This window comes from Alosa sapidissima, chromosome 18 (genome assembly GCF_018492685.1).
Source record: "Alosa sapidissima isolate fAloSap1 chromosome 18, fAloSap1.pri, whole genome shotgun sequence".
NCBI classification, from domain to species: Eukaryota; Metazoa; Chordata; class Actinopteri; order Clupeiformes; family Clupeidae; genus Alosa; species Alosa sapidissima.
In genome coordinates this window covers 31673121-31691157 of record NC_055974.1, presented here as the reverse complement: position 1 = coordinate 31691157, position 18037 = coordinate 31673121, and the positions used below count along the sequence as shown (strand labels likewise).

The 18037-nt window shown below is 44.0% G+C and overlaps 1 protein-coding gene across 3 annotated transcripts in view; it reads left to right on the top strand.

The window, feature by feature from the left end:
- Positions 1–18037, top strand: part of kcnip4a (potassium voltage-gated channel interacting protein 4a) — a 212489-nt gene that overhangs the window by 98897 nt on the left and 95555 nt on the right. Inside the window, exon 1 of one of the 3 annotated variants that reach the window (XM_042070068.1) lies at positions 14923–15358. The exons of the other annotated variants lie outside the window; for them this stretch is intronic. Within the exon in view, the coding sequence (XP_041926002.1) occupies positions 15301–15358 (58 nt within the window). The 5' untranslated portion in view covers positions 14923–15300. Of the gene's footprint in view, positions 1–14922; positions 15359–18037 lie in introns of those variants that run through there. 3 annotated transcript variants of the gene reach the window in all.

The following is an 18037-nucleotide window of genomic DNA, read 5'->3' as shown; positions in this document are numbered from 1 at the left end:
TCTCTGCACTGGTCACTGTTCCGCTACAGGTGCCTCAGGTGCAGGACAAATAGACTTATAAAGAGCAGGACAAATAGACTGATAAAGAGCAGGACACTTATAAAGAGCAGGACACTGATAAAGAGCAGGACAAATAGACTTATAAAGAGCAGGACACTTATAAAGAGCAGGACAAATAGACTTATAAAGAGCAGGACACTTATAAAGAGCAGGACAAATAGACTTATAAAGAGCAGGACACTTATAAAGAGCAGGACACTTATAAAGAGCAGGACAAATAGACTTATAAAGAGCAGGACACTTATAAAGAGCAGGACACTTATAAAGAGCAGGACAAATAGACTTATAAAGAGCAGGACACTTATAAAGAGCAGGACAAATAGACTTATAAAGAGCAGGACAAATAGACTTATAAAGAGCAGGACACTTATAAAGAGCAGGGCAAATAGGATTATAAAGAGTTACTTTCCCTGGACCATCAGGTCCCTGAATACATAAAGTGTGTGTGCGCTATGATGGTAAATGATCAAATGATGTATATATTGCTTGCGCTATGATGGCAGATGATCAAATGATGTATATATTGCTTGCGCTATGATGGCAGATGATCAAATTATGTATATATTGCTTATTTTATCCTCCACTATTTATTTCATTAATTTATTCCTGTTTTACTTTTCTGTTTTTCTCTTTTTTATTCTGCACTGAAGATCTGATATCTGATATATGCATAAAGATTCTATTCTATTCTATTCTATTCAAGAGCACCAGATGCTTTGTGTTGTGTTGTGTTGTGTTGTTGAGAAGACGTGGATAATCTGTAGAAGATGTGGATAATCTGAAGGGGATGTGGGTAATCTGTAGAAGATGTGGATAATCTGAAGGGGATGTGGGTAATCTGTAGAAGATGTGGGTAATCTGAAGAAGATGTGGATAATCTGAAGGGGATGTGGGTAATCTGTAGAAGATGTGGGTAATCTGTAGAGGTTGAGTTGTGTTGTGCTGTGTTGTGCTGTGCTGTGCTGTATTGTGTTGTGTGTTTTCCAATGCTCTCTCCTCATTAGAAAGTCTCTGCCTCCACTTCCAGCCCCCTCATTGGGAAATGTGTAGGCTTTGGTGTCACCCAGTGGTGACTTAGTGAATTACAACTGATTTCTGTTCTGTGTAGATTAGTGCACTCGCACACGTACACACACACACATACACAGGCGCACACACACACACACACACACGCACATACACACAGGCGCACACAGGGTGAGATTTGTAGGGGGGGATGGTGAGGATTTCCCCCCCTCTGGTTTTCCTATCCCTACCTCTGCTAAATTATTTTTATCGTCGGGGGGGACAACATTTATCCCCCTCTGCCCTTCATATTGATTAATGCTACTTCATATAAGTAAAGCGCTGCAACGTGAGAACGGTCTAGTAGGCTAGCCTATATAATAATCTGACATCAGAAACGCACCGTCACCGTCAGCACTCATGCTGCTGACACAGTGGCTGCGTGATAACTTAATTTGGCCTTGATCGTGCAGGACATTTCAGAATGTCGAGTGTGTAATCCATCATAAATGGCTAGGTTCAATGGAAAAGTTAGCTGGACAAATGAAAGAAAACGAGAAGGATTCAGCATAATAATGTTTTAGAACCTTCAAAATTAGAAAACTGATGCAACTGAGATGGAGGACAACTGCGCGTAGAGTAGAACGTAGGCCTAATTGTCCGAAGGAACTTACATTAAATGAGCAGATATTTGCTGAATGTCACAAAACGTGTTACAGAAATTGCTTGGCATCGCTTATTCAATGGCTCTCTACCGAAACACCTGTAGTTTGCGGAGGACGAACGAGAAAGCACTCGTTTGATAAATCAGCCAGTAGTAGACAAATAACTTTTAGAAATAATTTGTACTGCAAAAACGAATGTTGGTGGGTATTTCAACTATCTAGCGGGTGTTTTAACAGCTGCAAGAAATAGAAGCTTCATGGTCTTTATGTTCTGGTTCGTAAATTATTTTCATAAAACTTCAAGTTGCCCTATAACTTTACTCTCCAAACTCTTCACTGCACTGTAGGCAATTAACTGACAGTATGATGGGCTATTTATTTTCTGTAGGCTACAATAAACACATTTATTTTTTCAACTTTTGCAATATTACGCACTTGGCTACTGAACGCAAATCAGCAGGAGAGAATGCACGTAGCCTACGCAACGTGTAGCGCAATGTGTAGGCTATTTGGTTACCAACTAACACTGTTAGCCAATTCCCTAACTTAAGACTTCAGTGCCATCATATAGGCTACAACGTTTTTTTACACAACAAATACAGAAAGGATGGAGGCAGCAAAAGTAGAGAAGTCATTTCAGATGGGGCAAGAACAAGGTGAATTTGTATGCTTGTAAAAACGTAGTCCTACCCTGCATTAGAGGAGCTGATCATCATACCAAGCACACTCGCTGTTTAAAGTCATACACCACGGTAAACTAAAACTAAAATGTTACAAAGGTGGCAAAAATAATATAGGGTATTATTAGCCATGACATTACTAGGCTATGAATAGTTCGTTCATTTTTTTTTGGGGGGGGGGGGGGGTTTACAAACTTATTCAAAATCATCCCCCCCTCTCGCACACACACACACAGGCACTGCCTCAAGCTTGTTTTGAGTGTAAGTGGTAAGTCTACTGAAGACAACAGAGCTCCTCGTGTTGTTGTGAATGAGGGAGGCAGCAAGTGTCTGTTAACTACACACAGTCAGCAAGGGTCTGTTAACTACACAGAGGCAGCAAGGGTTTGTTAACTACACAGAGGCAGCAAGTGTCTGTTAACTACACAGAGGCAGCAAGGGTCTGTTAACTACACAGAGGCAGCAAGGGTCTGTTAACTAGACAGAGTCAGCAAGTGTCTGTTAACTAGACGGAGTCAGTGGGTCTGTTAACTAGACGGAGGCAGCAAGTGTCTGTTAACTAGACAGAGTCAGCAAGTGTCTGTTAACTAGACGGCGTCAGTGGGTCTGTTAACTAGACGGAGTCAGCAAGTGTCTGTTAACTAGACGGAGGCAGCAAGTGTCTGTTAACTACGGAGTCAGTGGGTCTGTTAACTAGACGGAGTCAGCAAGTGTCTGTTAACTAGACAGAGTCAGAGGGTCTGTTAACTAGACAAAGTCAGTGGGTCTGTTAACTAGACGGACTGAATGAAGTGCTGCTAACTGCTTTGAACACCGAGCAGAGGTGGGTCTGTTTTAGATAGTGTGGATGGGACAGGGTGATTGACAGGTGAACTAGGTGATTCGATTATTGATTATCAGTGCAGTCTGGGACAGCTGTTCAGGTGAACCTCATGCATGCCTGTAGGATCAAGGCGACTGTGTATTTGCAGCACTTTACTGTGTTTGCAGCACTTTACTGTGCACTTTACTGTGTGTTTACAGCACTTTACTGTGTGTTTGCAGCACTTTACTGTGTTTGCAGCACTTTACTGTGTGTTTACAGCACTTTACTGTGTTTGCAGCGCTTTACTGTGTGTTTGCAGCACTTTACTGTGTTTGCAGCACTTTACTGTGCACTTTACTGTGTGTTTACAGCACTTTACTGTGTGTTTGCAGCACTTTACTGTGTTTGCAGCACTTTACTGTGTGTTTACAGCACTTTACTGTGTTTGCAGCGCTTTACTGTGTGTTTGCAGCACTTTACTGTGTTTGCAGCACTTTACCAAAGATAGTTAACTAAGATGAATCATAAAACGATTCACCAATGGAACAAAATGGCACTAGTTCCGGACTCCTAAATAGGCATATCAAAACATAAACTTTTCTCTGAATAAGCAATAATAACATATAAATATAATTGTGTATGCTATTTTACAGTCATTGTTTGTGTGTGATGCCAATGAAACACTCTTTCGGACACGGAATGAATAATTTAATTTTGCCCTGTTAACCGAGCTAGCTAGCTCAGTTACACAGTAAACGGAAAGTGAATGAAAATGTTCGCTAGCTAGCTAGCAGCTAAGGACTTTGGTTAAACTTATATATTGTTGCAAACAAACCTGAAATAACATACGTTCAGCAGCTTTGTGGTAGTCTACTAGTTCTAGCAAAAAATATGTTAGGTTAGTTTATCAAACATCTCTGAGCTCTGAGAACAGGTGGCTGTGCACCAGAGCTTTGAGGAGACAGTGACAGATCACAAACAAAGCTATTTTTGTCTTTATTTGTTTCGTTGGAAAATACAATTTGAATGTCGGAATGTTAGGGAGACATGTGGCTTGTAGAAAATGGGTTCAAAACTTACATCGCTGAATGTAGGGCTAAGGGATTGGTCATATTCCGTGAAAATGTTAATTTCTCCCATAGGAATACATAGACACTGGACCTTCCGCTAGACTCCTAAATGGGCGTGACAGCTTCGAACCCCACGTCACAACGTGCCAGAATTTACCCTCTTATGAATCGTCTCGCTTTATCAACCGTCTCTGACTTTACTGTGTTTGCAGCAATTTACTTTGTGTTTACAGCACATTATTGTGTTTGCAGCACTTTTCTGTGTTTACAGTACTGTACTGTTTGTTTGTTTGTTTGTTTATCCTGACGGAACACCTCCGATCCACTCCATTTCCACCAGCACAAGATGAGTTATGAATAATTGAATAATGAATCCTCTTCTTTAGCTGAGCGGGTCTGGTGTTGAAGACACCCATGTCTAACTACCCCACTCTCCCATGTCTAACTACCCTGGGCCCTCGGAAGTCTACTAATGAAGTATGGAGCTACTTTGAGCCTCGTAAATGGTGTAAAACAATGATTTATTTGCATGGCTAGGCTGATGCCCGAGGCACCCCCATCGAAAAACTGTTGGTAGCATTGGCCAACTAGTGCCAGATTTCTGAGTGCAGGGGACAAGCCGAAATGAGCTATGAGACATACGTTCACACTCGGTATCATGTTTCAACACACTTTAGGTCAAAATCACACCGGAATTCTCCTTTAAATGTCCATTTAAATGTGTGTGTGTGTGTGGGGGGGGGGGGGGGGTGGTGGTAGTGTGTGTGTGCGTGTGTGGAGTGTGGTGTAATGGATAGATGGTAATGATGATTGATGAGAATGGGGAGCTTAAATGTGCATTTAAATGTGTGTGTGCGTGTGCGTAATGGATAAATGGTAATGATTGATGAGCATGGGGAGCTTAAATGTGCATTTAAATGAGGATGTATGCCAAACCTTACACATGTATGAATATGTATTGCTTAACCATCTCATGGGTTATATGCCAGCACAACTATACACACACACACACACACTACATTACATTACATTACATTTGGCTGATGCTTTTTTAGCCAAAGCGACTAACAACACGGTAAACAGTTTAAGTTTTAGAGCAATTCTCAACAATTTTAGGACAATTTAAAAACATTAGAGTACAGTAAGAATAAATGCATCAGTGAGTGCTGTTTTTTAACAGTTACTTGTCAGTTTAAGACGGCTGGTGAGTGCTAGGATCAGTAAGACTTGTTGTAAGTGTTGCTATGACAGGAGATGTTCTCTAAAGAGCTGGGTCTTCAGGAGTTTTTTGAAAATGGAGAAGGATGTCCCTGCCCTTGTAGGAACTGGCAGTGTGTTCCACCAACGAGGAACAACAGATGAGAAAAGTTTGGATTGGCTTGAGCGTACCGGTGGTAGAGCTAGACGTCGTTCGTCTGAGGGGCGCAGCGGTCTGGAGGTAGCGTATGTCTGTATGAGGGCATTCAAGTAGGTGGGAGCAGAACCGGAGACTACTTTGTAGGCAAGCGTTAGAGCCTTGAATTTGATGCGGGCCGCCATAGGTAGCCAGTGTAGCTGGATGAGCAGCGGGGTAACATGTGCCCTTTTGGGTTGGTTGTAGACCAGGCGCGCCGCCGCGTTCTGGATCATCTGAAGTGGTTTCACTGCGCAGGCTGGGAGACCTGTCAGGAGGGCATTGCAGTAGTCGAGTCGTGAGATGACTATTGCCTGAACCACTAAAACCCAGGCTTAGAGCATACATGTAGATGTTGATGTACAGGATTAACCCTGCTGCAGAGTGTGTGTGTGTGTGTGTGTGTGCGCGTGCACATGTGTTTTTTTTGTGTGTGGGAGGGGAGGGAGTGTGGGCTGTGTGTGTGCGACTTCAGGGGGGTGTTTCATTTGCATTCTAGCCTCATTAACCACACTCTGGACTACGTTCTGCTATGATCCTCTTGGGCAAAGAGTCTGGCCCGGCTTCATTGGCAAACATATTCTTCCTGGTGGGTGGACACTTGTTTGAATTTTAAAATGATTTGAGGTCCTTTGAACCAATCACTAACAACTGGCGTTTCTTTGACTCAATCACTAACAACTGGCGTTTCGTCATACAGAGCAGTTTCTCTGCATCACGCCCCTAGCAAGCAAGCTAGCATCATATCATTGATCCCAATGGGAAAGCAAGCTAGCATCATATCATTGATCCCAATGGGAAAGCAAGCTAGCATCATACCATTGATTCCAATGGGGAAGCAAGCTAGCATCATATTGATTACATTACATTACATTACATTACATTACATTACATCAGTGGTTCTCAAACTTTTTCTTTCATTCCCCACTTTGATCAAGGGGGCATTCTCGAGCCCCACCTGTCCCTCATCGCTCTAAGAAAGTGGTAGGTCAAGCTTAAACTTGTCAAATTTATTGAAATAATGACAAGTTCTAAATCCTCTTCAACAGAGTTAAAATCAGCTGGTGCTGCAGATATAATAATAAATAAATACATAACACACATATTTCTGTTTTCCAGCAACATATTAGGAAGCATAGGCCATTTTACAGCATTGTACAATATATTCAACGAAATACCAACATGCTGCATTAAATGGATCCATAATCCAGTCATACTGAGCACTGCTGGTTGAGAAATATTTTTGAAATAAACTTTGCAGGGATGTGATGTAGGCCTACTGTTTAATACATGGGATCACAAGAGTGGCTCCCAATCAGACGTTTCAGCGCGATTTCGCTCAGAAATCTCAAAGGCATAATACTGTCGCGATCGAGGCGCCTGTCCCATACTCAAGTTTTTTTTCGTGAATGTAGTAATCTTATTTGCTAGGTGAGGTAGGTGCTTGTCTTTGCCTTTTAACTGGACATTTAACTTAAATGTATCGCTAAGACATATATAAATTATATCGCTAAGATAGGCCAGCTTCGTCAAGAAATGTTCATTAGTGAACGTGCTTGCAGATTCAAACATGCGCTCTTCCTCCAAGACTCGGAGCTCAAACACGCGCGACAGCACTTTAGGCTACCTCGGGAAAGCTACCTTGAAACAGTACAGCCTTTTGGTCAGCTACCATCTCTTCGCAAAGTGCGGAGAATAGACGCGCTTTTAAGGGCTGGGTTTTGATGAAATTAACCACTCTCACAACAACGTTCAAAATCTCATGTAGGTCAGGACTAATAAGCTTCCTTGACACGAGCGCTTCCCTGAACACAGTGCGTCCATTGTGCATCGGGTGCTACCTGGGCCCAGGCTACAGATAAAAAAAATAAATAAAAAACTCCTGTTTTTCACGTCAGTTCGCGCCCCACCTGGCAGTCGCGACCCACAGTTTAAGAAACGCTGCATTACATTACATTTAGCAGACACTTCTTTACCAAAGTGACTTACATATGTCAGCTATATTACAAGGGATCACATTGTCCCCGGAGCAACTTGGGGTTAAGTGCCTTGCTCAAGGGCACGACGGTGGAAGCCGGGAATTGAACCGACAAGTTTCAGGCTACTGCACGCTAGCCCAGCTCCTTAACCACTACACTACCACCGCCTCAATGGGAAAGATGGCTGTCTGTTTCACTTTTGATGGAAACCCCTGAAACCCCATGCTGTAGTGAAACCCCATGTTGTAGCTGTGAAACCCCATGTTGTAGTGAAACCCCATGCTGTAGTGAACCCCATGCTGTAGTGAAACCCCATGCTGTAGTGAAACCCCATGTTGTAGTGAAACCCCATGTTGTAGCTGTGAAACCCCATGCTGTAGTGAAACCCCATGTTGTAGTGAAACCCCATGCTGTAGCTGTGAAACCCCATGTTGTAGTGAAACCCCATGTTGTAGTGAAACCCCATGCTGTAGCTGTGAAACCCCATGCTGTAGTGAAACCCCATGCTGTAGCTGTGAAACCCCATGCTGTAGCTGTGAAACCCCATGCTGTAGTGAAACCCCATGCTGTAGTGAAACCCCATGCTGTAGTGAAACCCCATGTTGTAGTGAAACCCCATGTTGTAGCTGTGAAACCCCATGCTGTAGTGAAACCCCATGTTGTAGTGAAACCCCATGCTGTAGTGAAACCCCATGCTGTAGCTGTGAAACCCCATGTTGTAGTGAAACCCCATGTTGTAGTGAAACCCCATGCTGTAGTGAAACCCCATGCTGTAGCTGTGAAACCCCATGTTGTAGTGAAACCCCATGCTGTAGTGAACCCCATGCTGTAGCTGTGAAACCCCATGCTGTAGTGAAACCCCATGTTGTAGTGAAACCCCATGTTGTAGTGAAACCCCATGCTGTAGCTGTGAAACCCCATGTTGTAGCTGTGAAACCCCATGTTGTAGTGAACCCCATGCTGTAGCTGTGAAACCCCATGTTGTAGTGAAACCCCATGCTGTAGTGAAACCCCATGTTGTAGTGAAACCCCATGCTGTAGCTGTGAAACCCCATGCTGTAGTGAAACCCCATGCTGTAGCTGTGAAACCCCATGCTGTAGCTGTGAAACCCCATGTTGTAGTGAAACCCCATGCTGTAGTGAAACCCCATGTTGTAGTGAAACCCCATGCTGTAGTGAACCCCATGCTGTAGCTGTGAAACCCCATGCTGTAGTGAAACCCCATGTTGTAGTGAAACCCCATGTTGTAGTGAAACCCCATGTTGTAGCTGTGAAACCCCATGCTGTAGTGAAACCCCATGTTGTAGCTGTGAAACCCCATGTTGTAGCTGTGAAACCCCATGTTGTAGTGAAACCCCATGTTGTAGTGAAACCCCATGTTGTAGCTGTGAAACCCCATGCTGTAGTGAAACCCCATGTTGTAGCTGTGAAACCCCATGTTGTAGCTGTGAAACCCCATGCTGTAGTGAAACCCCATGCTGTAGTGAACCCCATGCTGTAGTGAAACCCCATGTTGTAGTGAAACCCCATGCTGTAGTGAAACCCCATGTTGTAGTGAAACCCCATTTTGTAGTGAAACCCCATGCTGTAGTGAAACCCCATGTTGTAGTGAAACCCCATGTTGTAGTGAAACCCCATGTTGTAGTGAAACCCCATGCTGTATAGTATAGTAATATAGTAAAAGTGGTAAAATGAATTAAAGGAATACAATACATTCAAAATGTATTAAAAATACATTTCATCAGCTAAGAAAGTGCATTAGAGAATAAACTAGTCTTTAATCTGGTCTTGAAGCTGTCGGTTGTCTGAGCATTTTTGATGGAGTTAGGCAGTGGATTCCACAGGAGGAAGCAAACACACACACAAACACACACACACACACACACACACACTTCCAAGTACACGTGTACTGAATGGAGGAAGGTGATGTTTTGCAAAAGCAGCCGTGGGACATGTTGAAATAAAAAGGAATATTTCATGTGTGTGTGTGAGGGATGTTTATGCCCTACTCTCGTCTGTGTGTGTGTGCGCGTGGGAGGGGGGGGGGGGTTACGTGCTTCTCCTCTCATGTTTGTAGGGGTTTATGCCCTTCTCTCGCGTGTGTGTGTGTGGGGGGGGATGTTTACGCCCTACTCCTAGTTGACGCTCTTATCCTCCTGTGTGTGTGTGTGTGATGTTTGCCCTTCCATCTCTCCATCCCTCTCTTCATCCCTCTCTTTCCCTCTCTCCATCCCTCTCTTCATCCCTCTCTCCATCCCTCTCTTTCCATCTCTCCATCCCTCTCTCCATCCCTCTCTCCATCCCTCTCTACCCCCATTCCTACATCTCAACCTCTCTTCTTTCTCCTCCTCCTCCACACAGAGATATGCACTCTTTCCTCTCCTCCTCCTCTTCAGAGATATGCACTATTTCCTCTCCTCCTCCTCCACACAGAGATATGCACTCTTTCCTCTCCTCCTCCTCCACACAGAGATATGCACTCTTTCCTCCTCCTCCACACAGAGATATGCACTCTTTCCTCTCCTCCTCCTCTTCACAGAGAGATATGCACTCTTTCCTCTCCTCCTCCTCCACAGAGAGATATGCACTCTTTCCTCTCCTCCTCCTCTTCACAGAGATATGCACTCTTTCCTCTCCTCCTCCACACAGAGATATGCACTCTTTCCTCTCCTCCTCCTCCACACAGAGATGTGCACTCTTTCCTCTCCTCCTCCTCCACACAGAGATATGCACTCTTTCCTCTCCTCTTCACAGAGAGATATGCACTCTTTCCTCTCCTCCTCCTCCACACAGAGATATGCACTCTTTCCTCTCCTCCTCTTCACAGAGAGATGTGCACTCTTTCCTCTCCTCCTCCTCCACACAGAGATATGCACTCTTTCCTCTCCTCCTCCTCTTCAGAGATATGCACTCTTTCCTCCTCCTCCTCCTCTTCACAGAGAGATGGTCACTCTTTCCTCTCCTCCTCTCCACAGAGAGATGGTCACTCTTTCCTCCTCTCCACAGAGTCTCTCTCTCTTCTTCTGCACAAAAACGCCTCTCTCTCTCTCTCTCTCTCTCCTCCTAATCTACTCAGAGTCTGAGTCACTCTGAGTTCCGCTGCTGCTGCCTTGCCATCTGTGTGTTGAGGAGTCTGATTAGGAAGAGGCAATAACAGGCTCCAGTGGTGTTTCTGACAGAAGTAAACAAGTGTTTGTCTTTGAGTAGCACAACGCTGCTGATTAATGCAGATTGCTGTGGGAATCCATCATTACACGCACAACACACACACACACACACACACACACACACACACACACACACACACACACACACACACACACACACACACACACACACACAGACTGCTGTGGGAATCCATCATTACACGCACAACACACACACACACACACACACACACACACACACACACACACACACACACACACACACACACACACACACACACACACACAGACTGCTGTGGGAATCCATCATTACACGCACAACACACACACACACACACACACACACACACACACACACACACACACACACACAGACTGCTGTGGGAATCCATCATTACACGCACAACACACACACACACACACACACACACACACACACACACACACACACACACACACACACACACACACACACACACACACACACACACACACACACACACACACACCTGCTGTGGGAATCCATCATTACACGCACAACACACACACACACACACACACACACACAGACTGCTGTGGGAATCCATCATTATACGCACAACACACACACACACACACACACACACACACACACACACACACACACACACACAGACTGCTGTGGGAATCCATCATTATACGCACACACACACACACACACACACACACACACACACACACACACACACACACACACACACACACGCACAACACACACACACACACACACACACACACACACACACACACACACACACACACACACACACAGACTGCTGTGGGAATTCATCACTTCAGCAGGCAGTGACTGTAATCTTGCTGTTTGTTTCGGCAAAACGTCGGTAAATAACCCATTTCAGCTCATTTCAACCCATTTAATTCATTCACATTGGTTTGATCATTCACAGTTCTACACTAATCATTCACATTGTTTTGATCATTCACATTGTTTTGATCATTCACATTGGTTTGATCATTCACAGTTTTCACCGATCATTCACATTGTTTTGATCATTCACAGTTCTGCACTAATCATTCACAGTTCTGCACTAATCATTCACATTGTTTTGATCATTTACATTGTTTTGATCATTCACAGTTCTGCACCGATCTACAGCAGTACATTGCCCAATGAGACGAGGCCGACCATGATGCATGCCAGTTCTATGTTTGCATTTCCTTAAGGTAGAGCTCGCCATTCGGCAGCCAGTCAGAGTCCTTTAAGGCAGGTCTCGCTACTCGAGTTGGGGCTATAGGGAAGTCTGCAGTTGTGCCCATTATTGAGTTGTGTCCATTGGGGTGTCTAGTCTGAAATGGGATTCAAGCAGGTTGGATGATTCTCTCCTGGAGGGTAGTTAGTGGGCTCGTTTTTGGACACATCTTTTCAGTCATTGCTTGAGTCAGGTCTCCATGCCAAGCTGGAGTGGCATACGCTAGAGTGGGCCGGACGAAGCCTACATGGGCAGCACATCACTCTAGAGTGGGCCGGACGAAGCCTACATGGGCAGCACATCACTCTAGAGTGGGCCGGACGAAGCCTACATGGGCAGCACATCACTCTAGAGTGGGCCGGACGAAGCCTACATGGGCAGCACATCTGCTGTAGGCACACTAGACTTTCTCCGCTTCCTTAGGAAGTGGAGTTTAGAGTTGACCAGTGTGTGTGTGAGAGAGAGTGTGTGCATGCTCCTATGAACACCTATGAATTATTGTTATTGATTGTTCTCTCAGGGTGTGGCAGAATTGAATATACTTGTAGTATTTGGGCATGAAAAATAGCACACGGAGATACAGAGCCACAGTAAGTGCAGTTTACTTCGTGCTTCAGTTCTAATACAGAAAGTGGCGAGAGTGGCCAATACCATTACCGTATTTACTCTAGTACTGCGATCATTACGGTATTTACTCTAGTACTGCTATCATTACCGTATTTACTCTAGTACTGCTATCATTACCGTATTTACTCTAGTACTGCGATCATTACCGTACACTGTGTGAACTAATACAATACTCAGCAGCTCTCTCCCTCGTTCCTTTCTCTCTCTCTCTTTACCTCTCTCTCCCTCTCACTCCCTCCCTCTCTCTTTCTGTGTTTTCTCTATCCTCCCTCTTTCTCTGCCCTGTTGAAAGTGTGGCAGTAGTCCTGTACAGTCTGAGCAGCTTCTATTAATGCACTCAACTCTCCCTCTCTCTCTCTCTCACACACACACACACACACTCCACAGTTCTCTAGTTGGGCCTCACACACACACACACAGAGACAAACACCATCAGCCACTTATAAAATAGAGAGAGAGAGAGAGGGAGGAGTTTTGTTAGTCAAGTTTTAGTCGACTAAAAGTCTCATCATTTTAGTCTAGTTTTAGTCAAAAGAAAAGTTTTAGTCAAAACATTTTAGTCTTCTTTTTTTATAACAAATTATTTCTGATTACCATTTGAGTCAAATATTGTTTTACACATCTCAATTTTCCAACAATATTGTGTGTCAACAGGGCTACTCGTCTGTTATAATTACTCATTCTGATTTTTTGTCAGTCAGTATGTTTACATGCACAGGTGAGTCAAGCTACAGTTATAGCTCGGCTGGGATTTGACCATAGACAGTAAAAGATTTGACTGGACCACTGTCATATTCGTAGACCAGTGTTTCAAAGTGTGGTCCGGGGATCACTGGTGGTAAGCTATCCCAAGTAGTCCGCGAGCAGACGTGGTAAAATATAATATATATGAGTTGTTTGCAATATTGAACCAACTTGTATGTAAAAACAGTTCTGCAACACTGTCTATGTAAGATATGCCAGTTTAAAAAAAAAAAAAGTATTAATGTTTTACTCCGCCTCGCTAGATGGCGATATGCGCCCAAACACAACACATTCCCCAAACAGACTCTCCATCTTAGCCATAGCTAACTTGATAGCGAACTTTCCATATTAGCTTACTTGCTAGCAAATTTTGCATCATCAGTCTAACTAGTTAAATAGTTGACATTACATGATGAACATTTTCGTATGGACATTCTGGGGGATGTTAATTTGTATGAGAGAAGCTTCAACTTCTGGGTATGTAGCATTGTGGCATAAAGCTTAGGTAGTTAGCTTAACTCTGGCAGAAATCTCCAGTGTTCTTGTTCCATGTAGTTTCGTGTTGCAGCCACAGGGTTGCAGCAACAGCACGCAGACTAGCCTACAGGAAAGCTGTTGCGTATGAACTCATTCGGAATATTTTGAAAACGTAACAGCTAGATATTCTGTCTTCTCATTTTATAGACGAAAATGAAGAGAGATTTTATCTTAGTTTTTATTTCATGCAAAACATTTTAGTCTCGTCTTTTTTCGTCAACAATAATGCATCTTAAGATAGTCTTAGTCAGTGTTTCAGGACATTACTGCCGTCTCGTCATCGTCTCGTCTTAATCATGAAAAAAAAGGTCGTTGACGAACATATTTCCTCTCGTCTCGTCTGACGAAATGAACACTAGAGGGAGAGGGAGGAGTGGGCTGAATCATAGAATGAGATGTATGGAGGAAGAGAGGGAGGGAGGGAGGGAGGGAGATAGAGGGGTGTAGGAAGACAGCTAGAGTGAGAGAGGATTTGGAAAAGAGCAAAGAGGTGGAGTGGGAAGAATGATAGAGTGGAGAGAGAGAGTGCACAGAGAGAGTGGAGGAGAGAGAGAGTGAAGGAGAGAGAGAGAGAAGTAGAGGAGGAGAGAGAGTGGAGGAGAGAGAGAGTGCACAGAGAGAGTGGAGGAGAGAGAGAGCGCACAGAGAGAAGTAGAGGAGAGGGAGAGAGAGAGAGAGCACAGAGAGAGTGGAGGAGAGATAGAGCACAGAGAGAGTGGAGGAGAGAGAGAGAGAGCACAGAGAGAGTGTAGGAGAGAGAGAGTGAAGGAGAGAGAGAGAGAAGTAGAGGAGGAGAGAGAGTGGAGGAGAGAGAGAGTGGAGGAGAGAGAGAGCGCACAGAGAGAAGTAGAGGAGAGGGAGAGAGAGAGAGAGCACAGAGAGAGTGGAGGAGAGAGAGAGAGAGAGCACAGAGAGAGTGGAGGAGAGAGAGAGAGAGCACAGAGAGAGTGGAGGAGAGAGAGAGAGACAGAGAGAGCGCACAGAGAGAAGTAGAGGAGGAGAGTGTGAGAGTGTCATTGGATGAACAGAAGCTGAAAGAGGGCTGTGTGTGTGTGTGTGTGTGTGTGTGTGTGTGTGTGTGTGTGTGTGTGTGTGTTCACCCGAGAGCCAGCGTGTGTGTGTAAGAGGCACGCGTAACGCGTAGCATGTAACCAGGCATCAGAGAACCAGAACCAGAGAACAGACGTGTGAGTCTAGAACCAGGCATCAGAGAACCAGAACCAGAGAACACACGTGTGAGTCTAGAACCAGGCATCAGAGAAGCAGAACCAGAGAACACACGTGTGAGTCTAGAACCGGGCATCAGACGCGCAGAGCTATGGGAGCACTGATGGTCATCTTCTCCCTTCAGCCCAAACAGAGACGCAAGAGGACAGGTAGGGCACACACACACACACACACACACACATGCACACACACACACACATGTGCACACACACACAGACACATACGCACGCACGCGCGCGAGAGAACAGGTAGGGTCCACTACTGGGGTGGTAGTGTGTAATGGCTGGTGTTAGTATGTTATTGTGGTAGTGTGTTAGGATTAGTGTGTTTGTGCAGTATGTCAGGGGTTTAGTGTGTCTGGGTGTAATGTTTGCAGGCTAGGGCTCTTAACTGACTACTCTACACTGGTCTTAACGACACTCATTTTTATATGTATATTAATCACATTTCACTTGGGTCGGATTCCCCAGAAAAATCCAGTCTGTGAAATTACTCACACACACACACACACACACACACTCATCCATAGTCAGTAAAATTACGCATCATGAAAGTCTATCAGACTACCCTGTACTTTGGAAGCTGGCAATAGTGGGTACTACTGTAGTATGTCAACAAAATGACAACACGTCAAGAGTGACTAACCATGAGCTACAAACCAGACTGATCTTTGAGAAGCTGCTGGCCAGATTCTAGACTGTGTGTGGGTTGAAATTGGGTTGAGTTGACTACATTCAATACAATATTTTGATGAATATTTTTTATTGTTCATGTTCTTTATTCAAGTGTTGTGAATTTTTGTGTAGTCCACTAATAGTGTTTATATTAGTGATCCTTAACACTGCTTTGAAGTACAGTTAAAAGAATGATTCAAGTATAAAAAGAACACCTGAATGGAAACCTAGTATTGGACTTACTGGCAGAATAAAAACGATTAAACTTATAGTTTACTGATGAATTACTTGAAGCATTCTATCATGAACATGAAAACATGTCACCCACGAACCGGAAGGTTGAAGGTTCGAGCCCAACTTTACCCCAAAAGTGCTCCCGATGTGCAAGCTGGCGTCGTGGCGCCATTGGTGTGTGTGTCTGTGTGTGTGTCTGTGTGTGTGTGTGAGCAAGCTGGCGTCGTGGTGCCATTGGTGTGTGTGTGTGTGTGTGTATGTGTGTGTGTGTGTGTGTGTCTGTGTGTGCAAGCTGGCGCCGTGGCACCATTGGTGTGTGAGTGTGCAGAGTGCTTGGAGGAGTGGATTAGTGTTACATAAACGCAGCTCTCTACCATTAGTACACCTATAAGTTCACTTGTAGTGCACCTAAATCTTCACTACTTTTACACCTTAAAAATACATAAACTATAATGAACTAAAAGGTGGAGAAGTATATATCTATTATCCCCACTGGTTTATTTACAGTATACTTCTCAGTACTTACCAGTTTACTCTTATTAACTGAAAGTAGGCGAAGAAGTATTAAAATAGTACATTTACACGTATACCACAAGCAAATGTATACTAATAAACATACTACTTAAAGTAAATATGTGAATTATACTTCAACTGCACTTAAGTTTACTTAATAAAATGAACTTTAAGTATGCCTTTTTTGGTAAGGGCACTGTTGCTATGGTGGTCTTTATTGTCTTCCTCTGTAGTGCTACTGTTGCTATGGTGGTCTTTATTGTCTTCCTCTGTAGTGCTACTGTTGCTATGGTGGTCTTTATTGTCTTCCTCTCTGTGAAATTAAAGCACTTCCAAGGGTGGCACTAAGCAACGAGACCCTGAACCCCAAACTGCTTCTGATGTGCTGGCTGGTGCCTTCCATGGCGGCCTCCACCATCGGTGTATAAATGAGTGAGTGCATAACTCTGTGCTCGCAGTTGATCTTCTATACCAGTGTTTCTCAAAGTGTGGTCTGCAAGCTGTCCCAGGTCTGTGAGCAGACGGGGGAAAATATAATATAGATGAGTTGTTTTGCAATATTGAACATAAATCCAAACAGTTCTGCAACACTGCCTATGTAGGCTACTCCAGTTTAAATCATATGAATCATCTGACAGAATAAGAACGGTGCACAGACCATTGACCTGTCGCTAAGCTCCGCCCCCCATTGTTACCGTGTGAAAACTCGGACAAACAAACCAGACTTGACTAGAAATACATTGTGGACAATAGCAGCTGACAGTATATGAAAGCAGGCTTTGAGGACGTCCAGAAGCTATCAAAAGGGACTTTATACTATGGAGGGGTGTATTCAAAACTTTAAAATACATACAAGGGGACAAGCAGTTGTGGCGAGTAGCCGTGCAAATCACCGTGCAAATCCCACTGACGTTAATGCTAGCTAGCTAGCTAGTGGAAGATTGATACTAAGATATGTTAGGTTACGTTAATATGTGATGTAGTAAGAATATAGTAATTGGTTAATGAGCATTTTCATCTTGGGATTTAACAGGGAACCTGTGCCCACGTCGTTGGCTTAGTAGCCTAGATTACGTTGAGCTGTTGCAAACGCGAGAGACTCCTGTAGGCTAAAGTTGATGAAAATATACCCCGTTTTCTAGCCTCTCGGGGTACCGGCTATCAGTATTACACGTCCCCCATGCAAAACGTTTGACCATGGTTATCCGTCTGGGTTTTTTGAGTTAATAAACTCCATAAATAACCATTAATTTGTCATTTTATGCCTCCTCCCTGTTGTTTCCTATGGAGTTGTCCGAGCTGATGTCCGAGTCCCGTTGAGGCTGGACTGTCATTGGCTCATCAGCGTTCTCAAAAGTCAAAGTCAAAGTCAGCTTTATTGTCAATTTCTTCACATGTTCCAGACAT